This window comes from Nothobranchius furzeri, chromosome 13 (assembly GCF_043380555.1).
Source record: "Nothobranchius furzeri strain GRZ-AD chromosome 13, NfurGRZ-RIMD1, whole genome shotgun sequence".
Classification (NCBI taxonomy): domain Eukaryota; kingdom Metazoa; phylum Chordata; class Actinopteri; order Cyprinodontiformes; family Nothobranchiidae; genus Nothobranchius; species Nothobranchius furzeri.
Window position 1 is genome coordinate 45,036,663 of NC_091753.1, and position 27,749 is coordinate 45,064,411.

Consider the following 27,749-nt stretch of genomic DNA (forward strand, 5'->3'; position numbering starts at 1 on the left):
CCAAAGTGCATTTTTGGAAATAGGAGAGCTGATAACTAACGTGACAGTGGATTTCTTTCATTTTTAATCATTAATGGTTTTTAACAAAAGTACAAAACACTTGCTTAACCTAAGCATTCATGCAGTTTAAACAAAAACTCGATGTACGATTTATGTTGGGCAAAATGACAGAACCTTCCCTTTGACTGACCGCCTTATTTCTACATTTAAATTTTGACACCAGAATTATTTAATCTTTTGAAATCTAACATTTTATTTTTTTCTACTTATGAAGTTATTGTAACACTGAGTTGTGTGGTGCAATGAAACCAAAACTCAGAGCTAATACACACTATGTGCAGATTCTAGTTGTACTTTATGAAAAATATATAACCGTTTAGCAAAAAACACTAAAACTGCAATAATTGGTGGGTTATTATATTTTCAAGGACTGAATTTATATTCTCTAATAAAGGTTTCAATAAACTATTTTTATTTCTTGTCTGTTAATACTCTTTTTGGAACCTGAACTACTGTTACATTCATTTGACGTGTAATAATGTTTGTTCATAATCTTTTGTAATGTTTTTGTAATTCCATATGCAATTAAAAAAACATATGGACCTCAGGAAGAATAGTCTTTACTTTGATGAAGACTAATGGAGGTCCTCAAGTAAAAAAAATGCAATATTCTGCATATTCTGCCAATCAGACAGAGATGTAAAGGTAAACAGCACAAAGTTTATCGATACAGTGCAGCCTACAGTTTTTATGTGCAAAGGTTACTGATTTAAAAACGCACACTTTCCCCGATAGCCTTTTAGATATCCCTCCAGCAGGCACTGAGCTCAGTGTTTATTAGCTAATAGTCTAGACAAATTACTGAGAAAAAATAACTACATACAGTATAAGTCCAAAAAGATGGTTGATATGACATTTAATAAATGATCTACAGATAATTCAACTTTTGGCTTACAAATAGCTTTATGTTACTAATCCTGCTTAATAAATAACCAATGAAACATTGGTTTTTTTCTCATGCTTCTCTCCAAATTTAAATGTAGTCACGAAATCTTCTCAAACACCATTACTTCCTTGTACCAAATATGGGAAAATCACTGTTTTCAGTTTAGGTGGCGTAGAGTTCACAACCTGATACAGGTTTATATGTCAGCCACACACATTTAATTTCATTTGCATTCATGGAAAAAGCAAAAATCCCTGCAGCTTCGTCATAACCAAAAACTGGAAACCAGCTTTCTCTCTCCGACAATAACCAGACTGTCTGAAACCTGCAGGAAAATCTCTGTGGACTTTCAGTAAGGTCAGCTAGTTCTTCTCACTTTACGCCCCCAGTGCATGGGTCACTTCCTACACCGTGAACTTTAAACAACCCGTGTGAATGGTAGGGTAAACAAAGTCTCCGGCTCACTCATTCATAATCATAAAGTTGTGTTTCTGGTCTTATGACACAGCCCTGAGTAAACCAGTAGACGCCGTCGTTGCCACCCTATGTGGGCGGCACGGACACGTCCCTGTAAGGAAGTGATAAAATTACCACTGATGACTCATGTAGCTTCATAGCAGGCTAGATGAACAATAAAGACAGATCAAAGAGGCTTAAGCTCCACCACTATGCTCATGTACTCATGAGTCATTGACAGGCCTTTTGGAGAATTACGGTTTTGAATTGCTGTTGCCTCGACTTAACATATGAGTCACAGGGGTTTATGGCTCTGTTTTGTACTAGAGGAGCACACGAGAGTGATTTCTCAAAAACTTTTCCCTGAAAGAGTTGGTGTTTTGACTCCTGACCTGCGGTCTCTGCCGAAGCACCTCGTGCTGCTTCAATCGGAGTCTTTCCTTCTCGATCTGCTGCAGTCTCATCTGGTTGACTCCACCGTGGGAGTTGGTAGGCAGCGGTCCTCCCTGTTTCCCTGGAGCACTCTGAGTATTCCTCTGCTGGTTCAGCCCTGAAGAAAAAAAAAAAAGGAAATGCACACAACAGTGTTTAACTGAAAGCAACACTAAAGATTTTTAACACTTTCAAAATGATTTCAATAGTTATTGAGCCAGAAACTGAAGCAACTTCACGTTGGACAGCACTCTGTAGTTCTTTACCGACCAGAAAACTGCTTTTAACGGCTTTGTGGTTCGGGAAGGAACACTCATGGGACTCTACCTGCTTCATGGCGATTAATATAAAGGCTAGCGGTTAGCTTTCTCAGTTTACTGACTGTCAATCAAAAGCACAAGAAGAATTTAGCTTTTTTTGTCGACATCATGAGATGATGAGGTGAGAGAGTATTGTCTTGGGAGGTGAAGCAAAGAGCTAAAACCAGAGTGGACATCAGCGTGGGCTACACTGGTTCGAGAGAGCTAAAGGAGGCTAAAAATTCAAGGACTAATTGTGACCTGGCTTTGTTACTACTGGACTTGTAAGTAATATGTTTAGGCTACTACAGGGATGTTTATGACAGTTGTAGTTCCACTTTGAACCAGTAGGATGGAGAAGCTGGAAACGTGTTCTTTTAAGCTGCACAGAAGCTAATGACAAAGGATTAGCTACAGTGTGATGATTAATAATTATATTTTAAACATCTAAATATAAAAAATAACTCTTATGAGCACATGATGAGTTGAGCTTTAACCCTCCCACTGTCCTAAGGAGTGAGCACCACCTCATCCCTGCCACGTGGACCTCAAGGGATAAACCATCAACCCTGCTCAATGGTCAACTTTCTTCACGGGGTCACACCCATAAAGACAGTGGGAGGGTTATAAGAAAATCTGTCAGATCTATTCCGTCATTCACAACCTAAAACACACGTAGTCTTCAGCAAGAACAAACTCCAGTAGTTGAATAACTGCTACATGATCGCTGTCAGATGGTTAACACACCTGCAGCTCCAGGATCACACTTTCCTTTAAAACTTGGCTGCATCTAAGCAATGACATAACAAGATGAACAGCTTGAGCGCCTGTTGACAGGGTGAACTTGTACAAGAGGCGATCCTGTGCAGCAGGTTGTGTGGGACGAGAAGTCCCGGCAGAGGTTTTCTATCATCCATCTGAAACAAGTATTCCTGTAAGACCTGATCCCCTCCCACACACCGAGACAGGCTTTGTCGGTTTTGCACATTGCATCAGTCATGACTTATCCTTTCATTATGCGCTTTGTTTTGTTTTTTAACCAGGGGCAGATTACTCTCCCAGACCGGCTGCCTCCTGCCTCCCTCTCTGGGCCCAATAGGTCCGTGTTAACAGATGCAATAATGTACCAAGTTATGCAAACACTAATGGTAGTATGAAATGCATTCACATGACAAATGTAATTGTGTTGTTTGTTGGTGCCTTTTGTTATTCTGAGCTGCAGAAGGGGGGGTGGTTCTGATGAAATGGCCTAAATGTATGCATGCGAAGTAGGTCACACGCTTTGTATCAGCGTGGTAAGAGAAGAGTTACAGTAATGGGACCAATAAGGGGGTGCTGTTTGCTTATGTGCTTGGAGTGGGAACCAAAACAAAGCAGCGTTAGTGGCCCGATTTTCATGCGGGGCTGCGTCTTTGAGCCGTCCCGCCCGCCCCAGCACCTTCCCCGTCACCATTCATGTCTGTTTACACTCCTGCAGGAGCTGAATGAACCGTGGCTCTGGGGAAGAGCTCCATGGGAAGCTCTGAACCCTCTAACACATCTCCCCTCCAACCTCCCCACCCCGTGCATGCACACAAACACACGGAGCTCCCTCCTCGCTCCCACACATGAGCTGTACTGAAGAGATGAGTGTGTTTCTTCTCTCCGCCTCTTATCTCCTTGCAAATAGCAAAGTCTTTATAGGCTGGATCTCTCTGGCATCAGGGCACCATTACTCCTCATCATACAGCTCCAGCAAATGGGCCACGTCAACGGCTGGAAATCTGTCAAGGCTTTACACAGGAGCTGTTCTGAACTCAAACGTGCAACGACTGAAACAAAACTAGAAATGAAAAGGAATTTTATTTAACTCAAGGCAGACCACGTCAAGGATTCACACCCCAAGACAAAACATGAAATAAAAACCATTCCTATTGCAAGGAAATATGCACCAACGTGGATGATACCAAAGCGGGGAATTATAACAAAGGTTGCAGCCGGGACTGCGTGCACATTCGAACTTTCGGAGGGGTTAAATCAGCAGCACATACGGGTGGTGACTGCTGGTGGGCTGGGCAGATAAGAAAGCAGCTAACGCCGCCTGCCTTTTGTCTTCGTCATGCACGCCTACAACACAACGCGAGCCCTTATCAGGCCATCACTCTGGAAGGCGCATTGCACCGCAGGATCACCTGGGGCCAGGTAAAGCTCAGAGCACGCCAGCTGTGGGAAGCTCTCAGTAGGACCTGGGCACAGCGCCTTTCAAGATCTAGTAAATATTTATCTTCTGTTGGTTTTACAAGTAGAAAATTAAAGAACCAGCTTCTTGGGAAGAGGCGGTGTTCTTGGTATGAGCGAACAGCCTGGTTGTGACTCAAACACAGTTTATTATTATTATTATTATTCACTCCTTTTAAGATCGGCGTAAAACAAGACAACATCAACAAAGCAGAGCAGAATATTTGGTATCATAACAGATCCTGTGTTTAGGTGTTTTAAATCATTTTAAATTCGGATGTCCTCGTTAAAGAAAAGACATCGGATCGAGGCGTTTTATTGACAAGACTGACAAAATCCACCGCTGATCTAAATATCGAAATATCGATCGAGGGGTTGTCGTGCTTTTTCTATTTTGGCTCCAACTCTGTGGAACGAATTGCCACTGAGCATTAGGCAGGCACCATCCCTTCAAGTCTTTAAGTCTCGTTTAAAGACTCATTTTTATTTGATTGCGTTTTAGCGCTAGGGTCATTTGAATTGCCCTGACATCATGGTTTTAACTATTCTTTTTAACCCAGATGCTTGATTTTATTTTGTCCAACATTTGTTTTTTATCGACTAGTCTTATTCCGATATCTCTCTTTATCTGTAATAGTGTTTGCTTGGTATTTTATGATTTTATGTCTTTATCCTGCTTTTATGCCCATGTACTGGGAATATTTTTCCTTTAATGATGTTGTTCAGCACCTTGGGCTTCCGATAATGTTGTAGAAGGTGCTCTACAAATAAAATTTGATTGATCTACGATGGTCTAGATCCGGGGTTTCCGTTAACAGGTGATCAACGGGCTTCTGAAGAGCTCGAAAACAGAATGGAGACCAACAACCAATGAAGATGAGTGTCTAGTTACAATTTAATCATTGATTTTATTTTTTTATTTTTTAATCTCATCTTTTCTTTTGTTGAAATTGTATTGTGTTTGTGAAGCTCTTTATGATTTTTATCTAGCAAGGCACTAGACAAAAACACCTTTTCTTCATAAATCTGAGTTAGTTTCACTTTGACTCTGCTAAATCCTCCACCGCAGCATGAACAAAAAGTTAAAATAGTAATGAATTAACACACGTCTCATTTTAAAGTGTTTTTTTTAATCAGCAGTCGTGTAGTTAAAGCAGTTTAGACACGTTTACGTTTCCTGTATTTATAAACACCGTTTGGAAAGCTGTTTGTAAACACACCACCAGCTGTGTTTATGGATCCTGGTTATTTTTAACTAATTAAAAATACTGATAAGAGATAAATAAAGAGCACCCACAAACAACGACTGTTGTTTACGACGTTTTTTATCAAACATTCGGTGGTTGTGAGAATCAAGTTAAAGTTAAAGTCCCATTAGCTGTCACACACACAGGTGTGTGTGCGAAATTTGTTCTCTGCATTTGACCCATCCCCTGGGGGAGCGGTGAGCTGCAGACACAGCTGCGCTCGGGAACTATTTGGTGGTTTAACCCCCCAATCCAACCCCTTAATGCTGAGTGTCAAGCAGGGAGGTATTGGGTCCCATTTTTTCAAAGTCTTTGGTATGACCCGACCAGGATTCGAACCCCTGATCTCGCAGTCTCAGGGCGGACACTCTACCACTAGGCCACTGAGAAAGGTGAGAGTCAAGAGAGATGAGAGCTCTGCTGACGTGTGTAGATAAACTGTCTCCCTACACTGTGATCCTCTCTAAAAACATCCATGCTTTGATCGAAGTTTAAATTTAATAATCAATCTTAAATTGATGGAAAAATCACGACTGAGACATCCTGAAATATAATGGAGATTTTTTTGATATGACATTATTGCAAGGAAGGAGGAGAAGGAACAACAACAACAACAACAACGCATGTTTTGTCCTGCTGGTGAACCAATCTCCTAACTTAGTCACTGCACCTTTACGGCTTCTTTGCTGTTCAGCACCTCTTTAGTCCTTGAGGAGGAAGGCATACTTATCCTATCTGTATTTTTTTCCCTCCGTTCCTCCCATTTTCTTCCTTCCCCTTTCGCCTCCTCCCTCCCCGACTCCCCCGCCCCTTGAAAAGGTCTGGAACAGATTAAGAGTTGGGCCGCAGAATAAAGAGGCCTGGCAAAGATTCAAGTCTGTCTGGAGCTCGAGCGAAATGGGGCAGTGCCTTTGCAGGGCCTCACATGGGGGAAAGCCAGCCGGCGACAACCCTTAGTTAAAGGAGCTCGGCTGCTTTTCTTCCCGAAGCTCAAATTAGCCTCCATTATCAAAGCAGCTGCCTTATAATTGGAGACCTAAAAAGTAAAGGAAGAAAGATGTAAATCATAAACTCAAAATATGGGTTAAGTCCTGAGAAAATAAAGAAATGATTAAATGCAAAAGGCAAGTTCACTTCATGTGAGAAAATACACATTTAAGGCACATCATGAGTTAAAAGTCTGTCTAGCGCTCACTCGCTCTCAGGGGCCCAGCCGCCTTGTGTGTTCAAGACTTATAAACCTTCAAAGCGTTTGCCGATCACAGTCGCCATCTCCCTTCCCAGCTGCCCCACTCCCCCTCACAGCTTTGTTTTGAACTTTCCAGCCTGCCCTCGCCGCACCACTCGATTGCTTACAGAGAAACTGCACTTCAAGTACCTGCTGGATTAAAATCAAATGCTAAATCTAAACAGCTGAACAGATTAGCACACGTTGCTTTTGTGAACTGGGGTGAGCTCCCCAGGGAGCTGCTGCAAAGAAAAGATGGCACCTGAAGCAGAAGTGAGTCAGAGTGACACACACGGGAGCCTCGATCCGTGGAAGCTTTCCCAACTCACCGGGGGACGAGCTCATTCTCGTAGACGGCGAGAGGTTTCAGCACACGTACCTGGCCCTGTCGCTAATTCAGCCGACCCGGGCCAACGCACACCGAGAGCCAACTGTCAAACGTTAGTTTGACCTGAGGGATTAATGGCTAACTCAGCTGTTGCACCAAACACTAAAATGGCTGACAAAAGGTTAGGTGAGAGTTTCAAGGGTGGTGGGGTTTCAACAAATCTGGTTTCAGTCAATAAAACGTCTGCCGAGTTATCCCTGCTATGTAGAATAAGAAAACGAGCAGAGCGCCACGGGAAAAGAAACGGCGCCTCGTATCAGCGGGAGGATTTTTAAGTATGTCAAAAACTAAAGGTTTCTTAATTTTTTGATACACTTTTAATCCAAAACCCTTTTATGGGATATTCCTATTTTTGGTTGTAGAATAACTTCTTAAAATGTGATTGAACGTGTCCTAGATGCAAAGTGGGACGTCACTCTGCTAAATTTACGCTTCAGATCCATTTTTCTTTTAACGCACGCTTCCAGAACGCGTCAACCTCAACAGTTTAGATCCATCCAGAAAGGAAGTCAAACAGGAGAGAACGGTAAAGCATCCTGTAACTTTCAAAATAAGACACGTGCAGATTTCCTGTTCCTGTGGTACCTATGTAGCCGAGATAAGAAGACCAAAACATAAAATGCAGACCATTTTGAATACGTGCTGCCATCTTTGTATTTGCTTGTTAACTTCCAAAATCATCCTTCATCTTAGCCCACAAATCTAGACGGACAGTAGTAGAAGCTACTTCTGCATGTCGGTCTGGCCACGCTCCTTTGGAACCTCCGCAGCCTCGACCAGTCTGGTGGCCAATCACAGCGCTCTGTTTGGTGGGCGGGACGATGTGACTGAGCGAAACGGCTTTGGAATCAACTTTGGACCATTTAGTCTTGGGTTTTTCTTCGAGTCACAAGAAGATAGAGGTACTTAAGTCCTTTATTTAGACAAAGGTATGTATTTGCATCTTCTTCAACAGTGACTGCCCCGTTGACTGACATCCATGGCGGTGAGTATGTCACGTTGTTCGTTGTCCAATAGCATTTGGAGACAGTTTGAAAAACAACCGTAGACTCCACCCCACAATCAAGATCAGTCAATGTGTTGTGGCTGAGAATATATATTCGCATATTTAGGATGGCTCACCAGGCTGGCCTCGTCCAGTTGGAACACTTTCATTGCAGATTTGAATCTGAAACGCTCCCAGTGGGATATGATTGGACGGCTGGGGTCATGTGGACAATGCAGCCATTTCATTACGCAACCGGTGGAAAGCCTAGGTTAGGGGGAACGACCAGTGGTGCCTCCAGAAATTTTTTTCTGCAGATGCTATGAAGGAGCTAGTCTTTTTATTGAGGGTGCTATGAAGGAAGTGGTCGTGCGTACCTATTGTTCTCTAAAACACCTTCAACACTAGCAGATACACATGCGTGCACAAAACCTCAACAACACCTGAAACAATCATTAATAAACATCATAAACATATGAACAATCGCTGACTTTTCCATGAAATCATAAACACAAACAGCCACACAGAAAACCATCTATAGTGTTGCAAGGTTAGCTAACGTTAGTGTTAGCATTTCCAGCGGCAAAACCCTCGACTGCTGCGGCGGTTGAGGGTTGACTCCATCCAGATCCGTAGGTTTTTGTGGGTCTGAGATCACTTCCAAACATTCATTCGTTTCTGACTGAACCCGTGGAAATGTGGGCAACAAAAACCGATCCATTTTACCACTAGCTCTACCTTTCACTCGTTCGCAGGTGGAAAATGAGGTCAAAGGTTAACATCAATTTCCTGTTTTGGTTGAAGTTTTTACTATCTATATGATAATTTACTGATTATTTTTGTTTTGTATGTTAAATATGATCACATCCACACGTTAAATTAAAATTAAATTGTAAAAAAAATAATCTAATATTTACTTGGGGGTGCAATGACTAATCCAGGGGTAGCTATAGCGCCCCCTAGCATCACCACTGGGAACGACTATAAAGAACAGGCGACTGAGTTCCACCGGGTGCATGAACAGCATGCCGCGGCAGTGGCAGCTGCATTGCAAGATCACATTAGACATCCATCCATCTCTATAACAACAATAGATGGAGACACTGACAGTTACCAACTGGTATTATGGTAAAAAGGAGGTGCGGCGTCATTTATAATGTTGTGATTCTTTGCTGCCAAGAAAAAAAAAGTCTAATCTTTTGTCCTGAAAAACACACCGATGCTCTCCTCAAAAGATGACGGAAAATTCGCCATTCAGTCACTGTCACAGACGTAACGGTTACATGGTTAAGCAATTGAAAATTTGCACTTGTCTTAATAAAAAAAGGTAATGGACCAGATGGTGTAGTATGCAAGAGTCTAATAAAAGCTTCAGAATCATCAGATTTTGTGTAAGAAGTTCCTCTTCTGAAGACGGAGCAGATGTATTTTACTTTAGTTGAGAAATAAAAAATAAAAAGAGATGAAACCAAAAGATTCCCGTCTGCAGCCAGCTTACCATAGCGTGGCTCGAGTCGTGGGTCAAGCCAGGATGTGGTTTTGTTCTTGTGGTTGATGTAGTAAATTTCTCCCTCTGGTGTTATGGCTTGTTCCCAGCCTTCAGGGAGGGGTCCTGAGGGATAACAGGGAAAAATAACATTGAACAAGTACTGGAAGTTGGCTGAATGCAGGAATTTCTCTTTACTGATATTGTTTCACAAAGTACACCAACGAACATTGAGAAGAATACGAAGCAGCGTTATCAAATGTGTGCACAAACAGAGATTAAATCAGGTTTATTTAATCGTCTTTGAGTGAATCACCGTTATCTGTCCCTGACAAACAAGCTCGTCAGCATCTGAGATTTTTTTTTTTATTATTTACCAACAAGCTAACAGGTTGAGCGGTATCAACTAGAGACAAAGAGAATGACGTCATCTGTTAAACTGATCTGAGTCACAGAGCTTCCAAACTAACAGAAGGACGCGTCCTGCCTCGGTCTTACCTCACCTGGGGCAAATTCCAAATTCCAAGTTGTGCACATTAGTGACAAGTAAGAACTAGACTGAGTTTTTCCTCCATTAAAGCAAAATTTAAGTAAAAACTTCACGATTCTAGCTAGCTGATTTTTGCACATACCACTGGTTGGGTTCATGAGAGTCTGCTGCGGGACTGGAACAGAACTTGGAGGAGAAGTCTGGTTCATCTGGAGCAAGGGCTTGCGGGGATCCTGCCAAGTGGTCGTTTTATCAATGTGGCTGCAACAAGAGCAGATGGCAAAATATACTTTAAAACACCTTAATCTATGGTCACATCCAACAATGTTACTTCATCTTTTTTCTGACCATCTCCGCATAGAGGGGACAGGGCAGGGGTGGGGTAGGGGCATTGTGTGCACTCCCAAGGCATTGATAATTACTGCTTTGTTGGCACTTGTTTCTTGATTAAGATGGAAAGCTAATACAGGAAGCCCTCCTCTCCCAGGCAGGTCCCCCTCTATTGAGGGAGGGTCAGTCCCAGGGCTCAACGCAGGGGGTCCCTTTTCCTGGAAGCGGCTCGGACACTGCGGAGTGTCAGGGGCTTTAACAATCTGGCGCCACATTTACAAAGCTTTCACCTGCTTGACAAAGGCGCAGACTGAGCTACGACCTAAAACCTAGCTATTCCCTTTTTTTTAACCATCCTATTTAGAACACACACACACGCACACACACACACCATCTCTCCCTAAAAGGCACCAAACTCCAGCAGCTCGTCTGCGCAAAGCCACTTTTTAATTGTAGTAAAGAGACTTAAGAGACAAAAGAGTTTATTTATTATGCCATGAAATATTCCCTTTAGTGATCAACAAAAACTCACTGTGTTTCTTTTAACAGCTTGGTGTTAATTTGATCCCAAAATGCCATTAGAGCAGATTTTGGAACAGCTGGATGAAGCGAGAGATTCAGTAAGTTTCCCTTGGCCCGTTCGGTAATCCCAGCCCGCCTGTCTGCTCTCGATCCCAGGCCAGAGAGCGAGTGGGCCTGACTCAGCACTCCTCCCCCTGACACAATGAAACCCATTCTGAAGCCCCCCGCTTGTTTATGCTTTATTGATCAAAGGAGCTGCCAAATCCCTTACCAAACCCTCCCCCAGAACCACCAACTCCTCCCTCTCCCTCTCTCACACACACAAAAACACCACAAACCACGCAAGAAAAAAAAAAGGCTGGATCGGCTCCAACTGAAGGTGGCCTTTCAAGAAAGCGAGGTCACGTGGAGCAGAATGAACGACTACAGAAAAGGAAAACCAGTTCTATAGATTTGCACAAGCTACAAGAGTTTCTGTGGCCCTGCTACAGTCACCCTCTGCCCCTCATTCCTCTGTAAGACCTGACAATTATTAGAGATAGAAGGGATCTTTTTGCGTTATTTGGGGGGGGGGGGGGGGGGTGGAAAATCAGAGGGTACCTTCAAAATAAAGGGCCAGCACAATACAGGACACCAAACAGGAATCAACAGTGATGGAAAAAAAAAGAAAAAGTAGAACATCACGTTCTACCAAATGCTGTTGTTTAGACGCCAACTTTGTGTTGTCCAATTCGTCAAAAAAAGATAAACAAACCCAAAGTTCAAAACAGAGGCAACGATAATCAAAAGTCTGTGCGTTATGAGCTGCACTGTTCTACATGTGAGAACAGAGAGAGAACAGGTTAATTAGTGACCAGGAGCCAGTAACTCATCACCAGCTTTTAAAACCAAACGATAACCCCGCTCAGTCAAGGTGGCCCGAATGGCCGGCTATGGACCACTTCCTGTGGGCGAAACCTGAAACAAAACAATGCCATGGCAACTGTCAGGATGGCTGGAGGCCACCAGTTGCTGCTAGGAATTGCAGACGATCTGTTGCAACTGTTCGCTGTTGCCTTCCTATGAACACCACTGTGGGCGCGGCGGGGCAGGGCAGCCCCCTCCGTCGCGTTTCTCCTACAATCAAATCTTTCAAAACTTCTCCCTTTTTGCAGAATTTCACACTGATCGTCAAATACTAAGTCACCATCTTTTACTAGGTCTTCACGCGTGTCATCTTACTACGCGTAGATCACAAATAACCCCAATGACTTCACAGATTCTGCTACCAGCAGATCAAAGTTTGAGCTGATGCCAGACGTCGTATTTACGCCCCTGACAGTACTCTTCTTCTAAGCTAAATGTCAAAAGCTGCTTCTTACTGGCATAAAACAGGCGGGGGGAGGGAAGAGAAGCCATGCAAGTGCAGCAATGATGAAACACTCCCACAGCGGAGTTGTCACAAATGTTAAAAATGGGATCCTGAGGCCACAGGGGCTCCACCCAGGGAGTGTGTGCTCGGCTCAGGAGGATGAGTTTGGAGCACGCTGAGGGAGGCCAGATGTAATCACTGCTGAGAGTTTTAGGATGGCCACCTCCTCTCTGGTTTGACTGGGGATGCCTGGCTACCTCTCTGTCAGCGGGACATCATAAAGGGAGATTATTTGGGTGACCTCTGTGACCCCTTTGTGGTTTTAAGTTTCACTTTGAGTGATGGGTTGTATCGCTAAACTTGCTGATGAAAAAAAATGTAGAAACAGGCAAGGCAGATGCTCTGCTTTAAGACGAATTATTGTCCATTTGAATTTGGTTAAATTGGAGCTAAACAATGATTATGAGCAAACTCCACTTCAGCCTGAGATCTCCGTGGAAATGCCCTTGGCGACGGAGGAGGCACCAACGTCTGAAACAGAGGTGTTACATCAAGACTTTGGTAAATACCAGCCTGGCTTTCTCACAGTCCTGTTTGTGTGCCGAGCCGACAGGCTTCAGTTGGACAGGAAGGTTCTTGTCTGTGTGTGGTCAATAAAGCAAAAGTCAAACACAAAGATGCTCCAAATGAAGGCTCCACACAGACTTCCCAGCACCATTTGTGTCCGAGCATGCGGCTTCTCTTTGGAGCCGTTAAATATGGGCTCCAATTTGTGGATTTATCATTTAAAGCATTACAGAGAGAGAGAGTAAAACTTTAGTGATTTGGAGGTTAGCCAAGCCAAATTGGTAATGAAATAAAATACATTTAAGAGAATCTAAAGTCAACAATGATGTGGTTGTGAGTCTGACATGGAGGTTGGTACCGTACTATTTTTCTAGAGTGCAAATGTCTGAAATGAAGGTGCTAAATAGCATTTAATAGACAAAGGTGAAGAAAAAAAACATTCTGAGCTGGCAGACATGCAGTGTGATGGGCTTAAAGATGCAACGGCAAATCTGCAAAACAAGCTTTTAAACATAAACATCGTCACTGACCCCTCAGCGTTCCCATCGGTTGTCATCCCCAGACCACTTCCGCCCGATTACTGGAACCAGCATTGCTCGAGAAAACGAGAGTGCTAAACACCAGTTACTGTTTTCTATGTCCAAGCGTCTTTTGTTGTCCGCTACTTCAAATGGTGTTTTTCTATTTGGGAGTTTGGCAGTTTTTCCAAAAGTGGAAGTGGTAGCAGCTGACCGTTTCTCCTCCTCTCATATTATTGAGCGGAGAACCTCACCAGTGGTGCTCTGTTGCAAAATGCTCGTAAATGAGTGGAGGACCAATAGAGGTGATGAAAAAAATCGATTCAAGTCTGAATCGGGATTCTTATTTATTAAAATTCAGAATCGATTCACAAAGGTTCAGAATCGATTCCAGGAACTCAAATGTTTGGCATGTTACATGTTCGAGATGCACTTTTGTCTGTTTTTTTTTATCTTTGTTAGGCGAGTTAGTACTCTGTTTACTTTTGCGGTCCCATAAATTGGGATGATGTAGTTTTGAATCTGCTGATAAGTGGGGACTAGAATGTTTGTTTTTTCCATACTCAGAAATTTGAGATTCTCATATATATTTTCTAAGTTGATAAGGGAGTACTCAGGATTACTCATGTGTTTATTTGAAGTTATTGATAAATGAGAGAACACATTTTCCTTTGTAACAAATCTGAGACTCTTTTTTTAAACAGGTTGAGGACTCAAATGTTAAACTTGTTTCCACACATACTTAAAAAGTATTTGATCATATTACTTTCAAAGCTACTGTTAGATAACTAAAGATTTGTTATATTTTACAAGGTAAGCAAAAATAAATGTTTCCTTTTGGTCAAAAGATTGTTTCTGTTTACAGTTTTAGAATCACTTCATTTTACCTGTAAATTAGCTTTTTTTTTAGCACGACCAGTTTAAAGTAAAATAAAACATTTCCCATAGTTTTAACTAACTTGCACAACAAAGTAGTTAATCCTGGAACTGACACTCTTTGTTAATATTGATTGTGAATCGATTTAAATCGAGAATCGATTCTGAATTGAATCGACACCCCGAGAATCGGAATCGAATCAAATTGTGAGTTGCTCTGAGATTCACATCCCTAAGGACCGAGGCATATGTGGAAGTGCAGTGGTAAGGCGAGACCGACAACCGAGCCATGTTATTGGCTGAGGTTTTTAGACAAATAACAGAGAACCACTTCTTCATTATTATTATTATTATTATTATTATTACTGTTGTTGTTGTTGTTGTTGTTATAATTATTTCATTTCCCAAATGTATAGCTATACTATGTTAAAATGTTGTTAAGAGAAATTGAAAAAAAGTTTTAGGCTAGCTTGTTTAGCAGGTTTGCCATTGTAGCTTTAATCAAAGATCAGTCAAAACTCAAATATCTGATTAGCTTAGAACTGGGGAGTTTGTTGTTCAGCCAGAGTTTTCATTTCCAATCATCACTTCTAAGGTAATCAAAAGTCTAAAAGTATGTTTAATTACAGGTTTTTTGGAGATAAATCAGCAAATCACAGCCATAAAATATGAAATCTGCTCTCAAACCCAGAATAAGTGTGCTTCTAATCTGATCCCAAAATTTTTACGATGACTCGTTCCTCTATTTACAACATCAGTGACTGGAATACAATTAAAACATGCTTGAACTGAATCCAGTTCACCCTGGGAGATTGGGGGATATTTTAAATTATTACTTTAAGACAAGTTGCTGCTCCTCAAAAGCGATTGAATATAAGGATAAATTAGCGTAGCATTGGGGAATTAAGAAAAGCAAACACACCCTATTCATTTGAATAAAAAAAAGAAAACGCCCATTGAATGCAAAGCAAAATATCTTTAAAAGCTCCAGTCACCTTAAAACAAAATGTGTTAGAAAATAAATGAGTGATTATCTTATTTTTTCTTTATTTCATAAAAAATAATTTTATCTTTAAAAGAGAAATTTAATATGAAAGATTTTGCTGCATCAGTGTCAAAGTAACTTCTGATTTCTCACCATTCTTCAGAATCGGAAGGGTTTTGTTGCCATATATGCGAGAAATTACAACATTAGGAAATTCATCACTGTTTAAATAAAATGGTGACGAGTGAGTTACTCTGAAGGCGAGAAACCAGGCTCAAAAAACATTTAGAGTTCTAAGTGTGAAAAGACAAAAGTGTCCGTCCTCACTGAGCTCTACCTGCCCCTGAGGGCAAACAATAGCCCCTCCCTCTGAGCTTTCCTCAGCTTAGGCCTGACTTCCCACGAACTAAAAGCCCCTTTCAAAGCTGCATTTAATAAGCCCCGGAAACAGTGATTACCTCTCTAAGTTCACCCGGTGTGTCTAAATTAGAAACCTTCATTAGTATATGAGCCAGCCGAGGAGACTGCACCCCCCTCCCGTCCCAGAACCGAGCAAGGTGACCCAACCGCGGTGCCCCCGCGGCCATAAATCAAAGGCCCTAGTAAACTGCTGCAAGAAAGAGGAGTAAAGGTCAACAGACTTTGTTGACAGTCTTGCAGGCTTTGTTTTTATGCACCAGAAGAAACAAAACAAAGCAAAAAAAGTTGAATAGCTCATATTTAACCCACTAACAGCACTGATTATCTCTTTGTTTACTTTATTTCTTTTGATTATAAGCTAAAATAAACACAATTTTCCTGCCTGCACGATTAAAGCTACAAAAGCAAATTTGGAAAACAAACTAGCTTAAAACATTTTTTCAGGCATCTTAACCTTCTAACATTGTATAGCCATGAATATAATGTGGAGGGGAAAAAAAGGCAGCTGCATTTCAACTTTAGGACAAACTACCAGAGTCCCAAAGAGAAAAACACCACTTGAAATCATGGAAATAAAAAATAAAAACATTTGGTAGGAAATCGTGCCTGGTGTTTAGCACACGCTCGTTTCCTCTGGTAATGCAGATTTCCGATGCCGGCGGATGTAGGATGTAGCCCAGGGATGATACCTGATGGGGGGGGGGGGGGGGTGAGCGTTCCATGACCCTGTTTGCGTTTAAAAGCAAGCTTGTTCAGTAGATTTACTATTGTACGTTTTACACAACACTGAAGAGTTTTTAACACTTCAAACTATTGCTTTCAAACTAGTTTCAGTGGTTCTTTAGTCATAAACTTGATCAACTTCACATTGGACAGCAGTAAGTAGGCCTCTGCTGACCAGAAACTGCACTTTAAAAATCAGCTCAGTGGCCTAGTGGTAGAGTGTCTGCCCTGGGACTGGGAAATTGGGAGTTAGATTGTTGGTCGGGTCATATCAAAGTTTTAAAAATGGGACCCAATGCCTAACTGCTTGACACTCAGCTTTAAGGGGTTGGAGTGGGTGGGGTTAAACCACCAAAGTCCCCAACTGCAGCCATTGCTGCAGCTCCCCGCTCTCCTCCATGGGGATGAGTCAAATGCAGAGATGACTTTCACCAGTGTGTGATGATGACTACGGGATTTTAACTTTACAGTTTCATGGTTTGGGTAAGAACACTAGTGGAAGGTCTCTACCCACTTTAAGGCAATAACTGTTTACTGTGCCGATATCTAATATAAAGGCAAGCAGTTAGCTTTTTCAGGTTTACCGATCATTGTTACAGCCCTGGGCTGTTTGTTTGTTTCTGTATTTACAGTATGTCCTCCGTTTCTCCCTTCCCTTGTGTAAGGAGAGAGATGCAGCACCTTGGCTCCACCCACACCTGCTCAGCTCCATTTGGGCTCTCCCAGCTGTCCCAAATAACAATCAGCCCTGCCACTGCATAAACGCCAGCCAGCCCTCAATTTCAGGGAGCAGCAGACCAGAGAGGTTTTCACTGTTCTGTTGTCTCCTGGGCAGCATTTGTTAAGTCCCATAGTCATCCTCACGCACTGGTGAAATTCCTCTCTGCATTTGACCCATCATCCCCATGGAGGGGAGCGGTGAGCTGCAGCAGTGGCTGTGCTCAGGAAATATTTGGAAAACTGTGTTCATGTAACAACTTAGTGTGATTTTGACTGCTTTATGTAAAAGTCTCTAGATTAACCGCTTTGCATCATCTGTGTAAAGGAACCATTTCATTTGCTTTGTTTCAACAAGACATTTCGACAAGTTTGAATTCATTTGGTTAATTAGAGAGGTTTGTCGTATTGTTGTGACTAGTTGCTGCTGATTTGTTCTTTGTTAACTTGGGTTTCATATTTATGAATCCTTTTATGCAAATAAATTAAATTATATTAATTTTAACACCACCAGGACATGTGTCCCAATTGTACCCCGGGCCCACTAGACAGCCTGGGTCGTAACAACCGTCAACAAAAAGCACAAGTAGAAAAATGAAGAATTTAGACTTTTTGGTGTTTGCATCATGATAGAGCCTAGAAGTAAAAGTATGAGAGTAATGTCTTTGGAGGCTAAGCAAAGAGCTAAAACCAGAGTGAATGCTGGAGCGGCCTACTCTAGTTTGACGGAACTAAAGGAGGCTACGGAATCACGAACTGATGGTGACCTGGCTTTGTTGCTACTGGACTTGTTAGTAATAATATTTTTTGTCCAACAGTGTGGATTTTTTAACTTCATCACTTACATTAGTATAAGTTGGCTTGTGTTACCTCATTATTAGTGTTAGCTACAGCAGGTTGTAACAAGGTTAAAGGCAATTCTAGTTCTGCTTTCAACCAGTAACAAGGAAGAGCAGAAGACTTAAATTCAAGGTGTGTGTGTGTGTGTGTGTGTGTGTGTGTGTGTGTGTGTGTGTGTGTGTGTGTGTGTGTGTGTGTGTGTGTGTGTGTGTGTGTGTGTGAGATCAATCAGGGATGATAGATCAAACACATCAAATTAGTCAGCATTTACATGAATATTTAGTTGAGCGTTGAGGTGAGGGGGGAAATGGTTCAACAAAGCCCCTGCTCTTCCGGCTCCACCTTTTAAACTTGTCAGCCATTTGTCTATTTTTGGTGCTCACATGAGTCTCAACAGGCCTGCGGTCTGAGTTAAGATCACTGTTACACCGCTGGGACAAAAAGAAGGGCCACAGATCGGCCCCCGGCCCTTCTTCCAGACATCTCCACATGGCTGCCATTTAATGCCACTCACACAAAGGAGGCACCATCACAGCTCCATTCATTAGAAAACCGGGTCTGACTTTTAAAAAAGAAACAAGGACGCAGACATCTGCTGAACTGCTGTGAGTCACAGCAGCCGATCATTCCCCAATAAACGATCCCGGAGTGCCCCAATAAACTGCCGCGGAGGAGCATGAAGAAACAGTATCTTTAAAAAACTTTCACCCCGACTTGATTTATCTCTGAGGACAACAGCAGTCGGAGAAGTGAAATGTGAGCCTACACTCTGCTCAGTTCGCTCAACTCCCCACCCCCCACCAGTCCCAACCACAACCCAGTTGCCCACCCACACAAACTCCAGCTCCGATTCCCTCCCTCTGCAGCACGGCTATGTCAGAGAAGCTCCTTTTTATAAATTGGGGGGGGGGGGGGCTAGCAGCTTTGCCGATGCCACTGTTTATTCCAGATCGAGTGTCTGAACTTTGATGTGGAGTGTTTGAAAGATGTGTTTGCCTTACATGAACACAAATCCTGCAGAACAATTATTGAAGTTTCACAACACAAAAGCCAAAACATAAATGTTTTATATATATTTAAACTGACACGCTAAGAAAGGCTGGATGAATTTAATAAAATGCAGTTTTGGGGGAAATTAACAGAGAAACCCTTTTCTTCTATTGGATTTCTAAATAAATGCATTGGATAAAAACTAAGAAAAACGAGTATTTAAATAAGTTCGTATCTTTTGTGACATCTGCATGAACTACAAGCACAGAAACAAATTTTCAAACTAAATTTAAAGTTTCCACAACACCTCTGATCGTTTTCACTCTACTACCCATTTTTAAAGAACGTTGTCAAATTGGACCAGATGTTCACCAGATGTATGACCTTACAAACATCTGGTAGTAAAAGCTTTTCTCTGTTACAAATAACTTAGTCCAGAGTGAGACCGCGTTGCCGAGGAACGTTCCCTAAAACTGGCAACATTTACCTTTTATAAACAATCAAAAGCAACAATTCAAACCTTCTCCCAACCGTAACCTTTACATAACCTTACATCAACACAAAGTTATGTTAGATTGTTTTTAATTATTTCAAAGACACTTTATATAAAATAAATTTAAAAAATGAGTCATTGGGATTACGAGTAGTCTACACCCACCTAAAGGATTATCAGGAACACCACACTAATACGGTGTTTGACCCTCTTTCACCTTCAAAACTGCCTTAATTCTACGTAGCATTGATTCAACAAGGTGCTGAAAGCATTCTTTAGAAATGTTGGCCCATATTGATTGGATAGCATCTTGCAGTTGATGGAGATTTGTGGGATGCACATCCAGGGCACGAAGCTCCCGTTCCACCACATCCCAAAGATGCTCTATCGGGTTTAGATCTGGTGACCGCGGGGGCCGTTGTAGTACAATGAACTCATTGTCATGTTCAAAAAACCAATTTGAAATGATTGGAGCTTTATGACATGGTGCATTATCGTGCTGGAAGTAGCCATCAGAGGATGGGTACATGGTGGTCATGAAGGGATGGACATGGTCAGAAACAATGCTCAGGTAGCCCGTGGCATTTAAACCATGCCCAATTGGTACTAAGGGGCCTAAAGTGTGCCAAGAAAACACCCCCCACACCATTACACTACCACCACCAGCCTGCACAGTGGTAACAAGGCATGATGGATCCATGTTGTGATTCTGTTTACGCCAAATTCTGACTCTACCATTTGACTCATCAGACCAGGCAACATTTTTCGAGTCTTCAACTGTCCCATTTTGGTGAGCTCGTGTAAACTGTAGCCTCTTTTTCCTATTTGTAGTGGAGACGAGTGGTACCCGGTGGGGTCTTCTGCTGTTGTAGCCCATCCGCCTCAAGGCTGTGCGTGTTGTGGCTTCACAAATGCTTTGCTGCATTCCTCGGTTGTAACGAATGGTTATTTCAGTCAAAGTTGCTCTTCTATCAGCTTGAATCAGTCGGCCCGTTCTCCTCTGACCTCTAGCATCAACAAGGCATTTTCGTCCACAGGACTGCCGCATACTGGATGTTTTTCCCTTTTCACAACATTCTTTGTAAACCCTAGAAATGGTTGTGGGTGAAAATCCAGTAACTGCGTAGATTGTGAAATACTCAGACCCGCCCGTCTGGCACCAACAACCATGCCACGATCTAAATTGCTTAAATTATCTTTATTTCCCATTCTGACATTCAGTTTGGAGTTCAGGAGATTGCCTTGACCAGGACCCTAAATGCATTGAAGCAACTGCCATGTGATTGGTTGATTAGATAATTGCATTAAGGAGAAGTTGAACAGGTGTTCCTAATAATCCTTTAGGTGAGTGTATTTTTTTTTACCTTTTTGATTACCATCTGTTGCTGTAAGAACACCACAAAACAAGTTTGAGTGAATGTCTGTGTAAAAGTAAAAAACTTTTGAAAGCAAAAACTAGCATGCCAAAGTTCCATTATTGCTAGCGTGAATTAGCACCTCCAATTTAGAAAATTGTCCACTTTTTCATTTGTTGTTTAGCAACAGTGCATTCACGGGCTGAAAAAAAAACAAGCACAATCTGAGTTTTAGTTTGACGATCTTGCTGAATAATGGCTAATTTCAGTCAACAGATGACATTTTTTGTTGCATCTCTAAACAGGACAGATAAGCTAACAGCTAGTCTGAGTACAGAAACCAAAATCAAAGTATTCTGTTGTCTTAAAACAACTCCAACTTCCTAAATATTGCAGTGGTTCATGCAAACTTTGGTAGACATTTATGCCACAGTCTAATTGGCATCATACGATTATTTCAACTGAATTAATCTATTGAGGAAATTCTTACAAGATTTAAACCAATGTGCAGTTTTAAAATAAGCAGTAAAATGTTTCAATTTCTATTGACTGCTATGTCCTTTTAAGATGGCAGCAATCCACTTTGGTCTTGATAGCAATTTGATGAGCTGTTAGCTCATCAATACTGAAAGATGTCAAAGCCGGTATTTCAAAAACACCCCACCCAGGAAGCTAGCTACAACATGGCAAGATGGTAACCATTTACAATTTTTGCACAGAATCACTAGCCAAGTGAATTGGACCAAACTCTTGTTTTGCAAAGTTTGGTCTAGGAACCTCCACAGCCCCCTAGCAGCATTTTGGTGGGCCAATAACAGCTCTCTATCAGCTTTGTGGGCCAACCAAGCCGCTCTATTGGTTTGGTGGGCGGTCTGTCTCGTTGACCAACCGTTGCAGTAGCACGTCATGTTGTTCGTTGTCCAGTAGCGTGCAGAGATCATTTGAAAGACAACAGTAGAACCCGCCTCACGACAGAGAGCCGTCAATGGAGCGTTACTAGACTAAATAACATATTTATTTAGTCTGGGTTGCCAGGCTACACAAACACACCAAAATGGCAGAAAATGTCTTCTACTTAGCAACAGGCTGAAACATTTACTCACTAGCTGCATGATTACTTTAGCTCGCTGGTGCTGAGAAGATCTGCTGGTTTGCTGATGAGTACAGCAGGACTGTCTTAGGCTGCTACAGTGGTCCATTGTTTCTACTGAAACTTGAGACCAAGAAAAGCAGCACCACATACATGCAGAGGAGAGGTCCCTCAAGACTTCTCTTGTTTGGAGACACCACCAGATTGAATAACCTACAATCCAACTTCTGCAATTGTCTCCTCCTGGGCACACTGACCACTATTGTGCACTGTAGCTGATTTGAAACGTATTGTCAGCATAATGAAGACTGAACAGAGAGCTTCAGCATGAGGGGAGAAGCTGTTCTGGTCACTTGTCTGCACCACAACAGTTAAATCTGTTTAGTCTTACAGAAGATGTCTGAAGTTAGTTTGAGTTTGTGTTTGTACTATTGCTCCTCTAGACTGCAACTGTTGGCGGCATTCGGGAGGGAGCCAGATTCTCGATTTCTTTGAGCGAGATCGTTCACGTTCCACTGGAATGTCCGTCGTGTGAATATAAAACTATTCTCTGTTTCGTTGTCATGAGTCACAACGTGCAGAATGTGCAAAAGCACTGTAGGGAGGAGTTGGTGAGTAAATTATGACAAAGAAAGTTAGCCTGACAGTAGCACAGCTGTCACGATTTCCTGTTGCAAAAGTGTCATATTTGCATAATTCCTCTCAATTTTGGGTCACTAATAGTTGCAGTCCAGTGAAGTACCAGTTCTAACCACTGATCTCTATGGATTGATGAAAGCAGAATGAAATTTAATTTTAAAATGACTCATTAAGGATCATTTACAACTAATTTCCAAGTTTTCCCCTCGGTTAGCTTATCCCATTGTCATTCCTTTAGCTGCAGACATTCCATGATTTCCAAGGACCGTATGAAACAAGAGGCTGGCTGCAAGCATACTTACTTGAGAAAGTATCTCTGGCCAGAACTGGTCTTGGCCATCTCCCACCCGGCGGGCAAAGGCACGTCATCAGGAATCTCGTATGAGGACTGCCGGAGATGCTGGGGAGAGGCACCTGCTGGGGCCAGTCCAGACAGGGATCCTGCAGAAACGGCTCCTAACTGCAGGGAGGCTGGAGACGAGTGGGCACGGACATGGTGGGGGATGAGCACCCCGCCACTCCCAGCATCTGTGCTGGCCTGTGAGAAAGGTAACGATCAAATTTCATCAAATTCCTTTTGAAATGCTGGCTAGTTATTTAAAATTTTTAGTAAATATTTATTAATGATAACTGCTGCTTTTCATATAACTGTGTAATCTCAAGTTCTGCAACAGCTTAACTTAAACTGTTAATGAATAATTACCCATTGTAGACAGTTGTCTGAGCAGCCCGTGTTTGGAGAAATAGTGTTTATATACCACAGGACTGAGCACAGCCAAACCAAGATGGACAACTTCCATAGTGATTCATGCAAAATTATTTTGAACATTTAAACACATTAAGTTTTATAATATACAATAGTAAAAACAGAATTTAGCAGCAGGAAATTTTTCATATTTCTGCCAAAATATCAATGCAAACTAAAAAAGTGTTTTAAAAGAGTCGAATCAATCTGAATTTGAACTTTCGTAAACCTTTATGCTGCTGTCTGTTTGACATTACATGGTAATTTGGACAAAAATATTAAAACATTTTTGCCAGTGAAAGTTCTGGGAGCATTATATTTAAAATCCCTTTACAATATGGTGTACTTTGTAAACAAATAGTTAATAAATGTGTAATTAATGAATATGGAACACTTTATAAAGTGTTCATTATTCAACATTGAGAAGGAGAGAACAGATTCGGCTCACTGTTTTGCAAGAAACTGATCAGTTTTACATAGGTAACACTTTAAAACAAGGGTCTCTTTATTAGCATTACTCTGTCAGTGCATTACTGAGCATTAATAAACAAAGTATCCCTTATTAATATTAGTGCATTAACAATGGACCCGTTCATTAACGTTTCTGATATTATTAACTGTCCTTAAGGTTAGGACAAAGGGCCGGGGGGGGGGGGGGGGGGGGGTTGCTAGTAATGCATTACTTACTAACATTAATATAAAGCAGTTGTTAATACTTCATTTATTCATGCTTATTAATGCAATAAGAAGCATTAAAAAAGGGACCCTTATTGTAAAGTGTTACCATTACATATCTATACACTATTTATTTTGGGCAAACTAATGCTCTGTGGAATTAAATCCCACTTTTCCAGAATGCACTGCAGAGTTAATAAGTCAGCTTTTTTATCTCCATTTCTGTAAACAGCCGTTGTTGAATTGTTTATCATTTTAAAGGGGAAAATCCTCATTATTAATTTACTTTTCATTGTATTGGTGAATCAGTAAGCTTAACTGTAATATTTGAGTTGTTTATTTCTTTATTCGGAAGTGCAGCGAAGTCCTATCCCCTTCCTGGGCCCTCTGAGGAGATGAAAGGCCTGAGTGGGACAGGAGGGAGCTCAGACTTGCGCATGCGCACTCGTCATAAAACTTGAGAGTTTTGATAGGAGGAGGAGGAGGGGGGGGGTACTTCACAGCACTGAACGTCCTTCGGAAAAAAAAACTTTTTAAAGTCACATGAGTTTGATTAATCGTCATTAAGATCGTTTGATTAATCGTGATTATGATCGTTACATTTCTGTAAACAATTACCCATAATTACAATTTTAAAACACGTATTTAAAGAAACTCCAAAGTTTACAGGAAACCACATTCTCCCAAGAAGTTTCCGCGGACCAGTTAGTTCACAAATTAAATCCAAACAACAAACTTTGTCATCAAACAACGATTTGTTTAAATAAAGGAGTAAAAAAAAGTTTAAAAGCTGGAAAACGAGACGAAGAAGATGGATAATGAACAGAGTGGAGGAGAGAGACAGGATGGGCCCTGATTTAATGGAGATTTCTGAGAAGGAGCGATCAGGGTGGGCTTACTTGTCTGGAATGGGACTTGGGCTCTGGGGGGTTGAAGAAGGAGTCTGGAAGCTTCCTCTGCCTCATGGGCACAGAGTGGGGTATGTTGGCGCTGCTCGGGTTCATCACGATGTTAAAAAGCGTCTCCAGGTCCGTCTCGGAATCCCCCCGGACATGGACGATCTGGTGTCCGGCTGGAGGGTTGTGCTGGCTCGGATCCATTGTCCCAAAAACTGTTGCTTCAACTTATCAAGTATCTGGAAAAAAAAGTTGCGCTCAGAAATTTTCAACCAAAAGGGAAACTTGAGCCAATCCCAAAGTCTGGACGCGCAGCAGGAAATCTGGAAATCTCGACGCCGCTCAGCAAAACATTCTTTGATTCATTTAAAAAAAAGTTTTCTTTCTTTTTTAAAATTTCTTTTGAAGTTTGTTAGCTGTCAAAACCTGCAGTAAAAAGCTGCGTTTGTGTGTAGTTTCCAGTTGACATACTTCTAGAAAAGCGCATATCTACTCCACACTGGAATCTGTTGTCCCAACTCAACCCCCCTACAGGAAAAAGAAAAACCCGCAAAGTCAGCCGCAAAAAGGCGAAAAAAACAACAACATGAGCGCTCGGCCGGAAGAGTCCTGCGGCTCTAAGGTCGGACAGCTTTAAATCATGACCTTTCAGAGAAAATAGTCATGGTTAGTTGTGTAAATCTCCACTTCTCACTGGGAGGAGGAAAAAAAAGTTTCTTCTCGGTGCGTCTAAACTTTGGGCAGGACATCAAACTTTATTGCTCATGGGACGCCTTCCAGGGGCGGAGCTGATCCAGTTGGGACCGGAGACCTTAAAGATACAGGCACAACAGGCTGGGGCCTAAACTTCCAAAAATGATTCCCATTTGGAGCTACAGATAAAAGTGAGGACAATATTATGAAATTCGTGTTTTAAAAAATGTTTTAAAGGGACATTTTTTAAACATTTTTTTCTATTTAAAAGTTACAATCTTCCTTTATTATAGTTTTAAATTATCTCAAATGTGAGAAATAAAGATTTTGTTCAGAAAGACCGATGAGCTAACTGCTAGTCTAAGTGCAGAGATCAGAGTTCATTTCTGACATACCTTTGTAATATTATATTTATTCTGTTCCACCTAGACTAATTTGCATTTGTTTGCTTAAAGTTTTATTTTCAATTTCAGACATTTTCTATTTTTTATTTTCAGTTTTGAACCAATGAACATCCATACATGAGTTTTTTATTTTTTAATTTCTAAAGCCCAGGTAATCAGATTTATTTTTAAATTGCCCGAAAAGAATTTCACTCTCAGGAGGCTAAAAAAGCTCCTGAAATATTAATGGTTTATGCAACATTATTTTACAAGCTTTAGTCATAGTGTCAATTTCAATTTGTGCAAACATTTACTTGGAATCTTTGGTTATTTACTGTAAGCAGAAACACAAACAAAGCAAATCTTAATTTTTCTTAATAGACTAAAATTGACCATGAAATACAATGAATGATATATTCAAGGCTCTTTAATAATTTAGCATAAAATGATGTGACATTTTTAGAGAATGGAACAATTGAATCACAGCAATGTGCTCAAACTAGCCTTTTGCACACCAATCCAGAGAAAAATAAACACTTTTTCTCCAAATAGAGACCATTTAGGAGTATGCAGATCAGTTTGTTTTTACTCAAAATTACCATTTAAATAGCAGAATATTAATATAACAGGTGGATTTATTAATATTTTAGCCAAAATAACTACATAATGACAGTGTAAAGACTCACATTGTTATTAAATTACCAAAGGAGATTCATTTAAAGTAAGTGAATTTGTTGTGTGAAAGAATAAAGTGAAACTGCTATAACACTTTAGATTGTTTTATTGCTCAGATCACATTTTAATACAATATAAAGAAAATGTGAAGCTAGATATTAACATTTTTATATGTGAAGAAATTTTCCCAAGAATCCCAGTAAATCTAAACCATTTTACCCCCTCATCAGTGTGTGCAATGGAGCTTTTTATTCTCTCACACTCTCTCTCTCTCTATTTCTTTTACAGTGCTCATGAAAAGTAAACCCATTCAGTTCCCACAATTGTTATGCTAATGAGACCCCTCTTCCATTGAGAAATCATTTTGTCAAGATCCTCCCTCTGTGAGAGCAGAGTCCCTGTTTCATCTTTTCCCATACATCCACTGAATAAATGATTATGAAGCCCTATTAAATACCAGCAGACACGCTAAAGCTCCATGCATTAAAGCATCCTCCCTGATCTCTGTGAAGTCGAGCTGAAAGTGCTATTTTAGATACAGAAACCAATATTTAAGATTGTAAACATATTTATACTTCCAGTAAAGGTGCTTTAAATAATTCTAAATACTATAATAAAGTAAAGGTTTAAATGCACCTCATGTTTGCAGCTATTTATTTTAGAAAATATTTTGTGACAACTATGTCTTCAGTCAGTTGAAGCTGACCAAAGGAGATGAACTGCAGAGGTGATGAAGCTGCAAAGAGACCACCCACTTGGAGGAGTTGGTCCACTTCTGGTCCACATGTCTTCATCCGGGTCTTCTGCAACAGGATATCATTTCTGTTTGTTTCATTCACCACAATCATCCTATTCCCCAGAGAGGTAAATGTGTCCGTTACTGTCCAGCTCCTTTAAAAACAGTTGGTGTCATGTTTTAATTTAATGTAGGGAAAGAGCTGCTACAGATACAACAGATGTGATCTTTACTGCCCCCTGCTGTGTGGATGGAGAATTACATCAGATAAGTATTCATGTTTGTGACATCAGGCTCACTTCCTGCTCCAGATAAATCTGTAACGTACACGATTTTTTTTAAATTTACACATTTTC

At 41.2% G+C, this 27,749-nt stretch overlaps 1 protein-coding gene across 2 annotated transcripts in view; it reads right to left on the reverse strand.

Moving 5' to 3' along the window:
- Positions 1–25,328, reverse strand: part of yap1 (Yes1 associated transcriptional regulator) — a 30,059-nt gene extending 4,731 nt beyond the window's left edge. Inside the window, exons 1-5 of one of the 2 annotated variants that reach the window (XM_015951294.3) lie at positions 24,910–25,328; positions 22,893–23,128; positions 10,317–10,435; positions 9,697–9,810; positions 1,795–1,952 (exon numbers count right to left, since the gene is read on the reverse strand). In XM_015951294.3, the coding sequence (XP_015806780.1) occupies positions 1,795–1,952; positions 9,697–9,810; positions 10,317–10,435; positions 22,893–23,128; positions 24,910–25,110 (828 nt within the window). In that variant the 5' untranslated portion in view covers positions 25,111–25,328. Of the gene's footprint in view, positions 1–1,794; positions 1,953–9,696; positions 9,811–10,316; positions 10,436–11,036; positions 11,391–22,892; positions 23,129–24,909 lie in introns of those variants that run through there. The other variant, XM_054742616.2, reaches the window with a different exon arrangement.
- Positions 25,329–27,749: the final 2,421 nt, after the last annotated feature.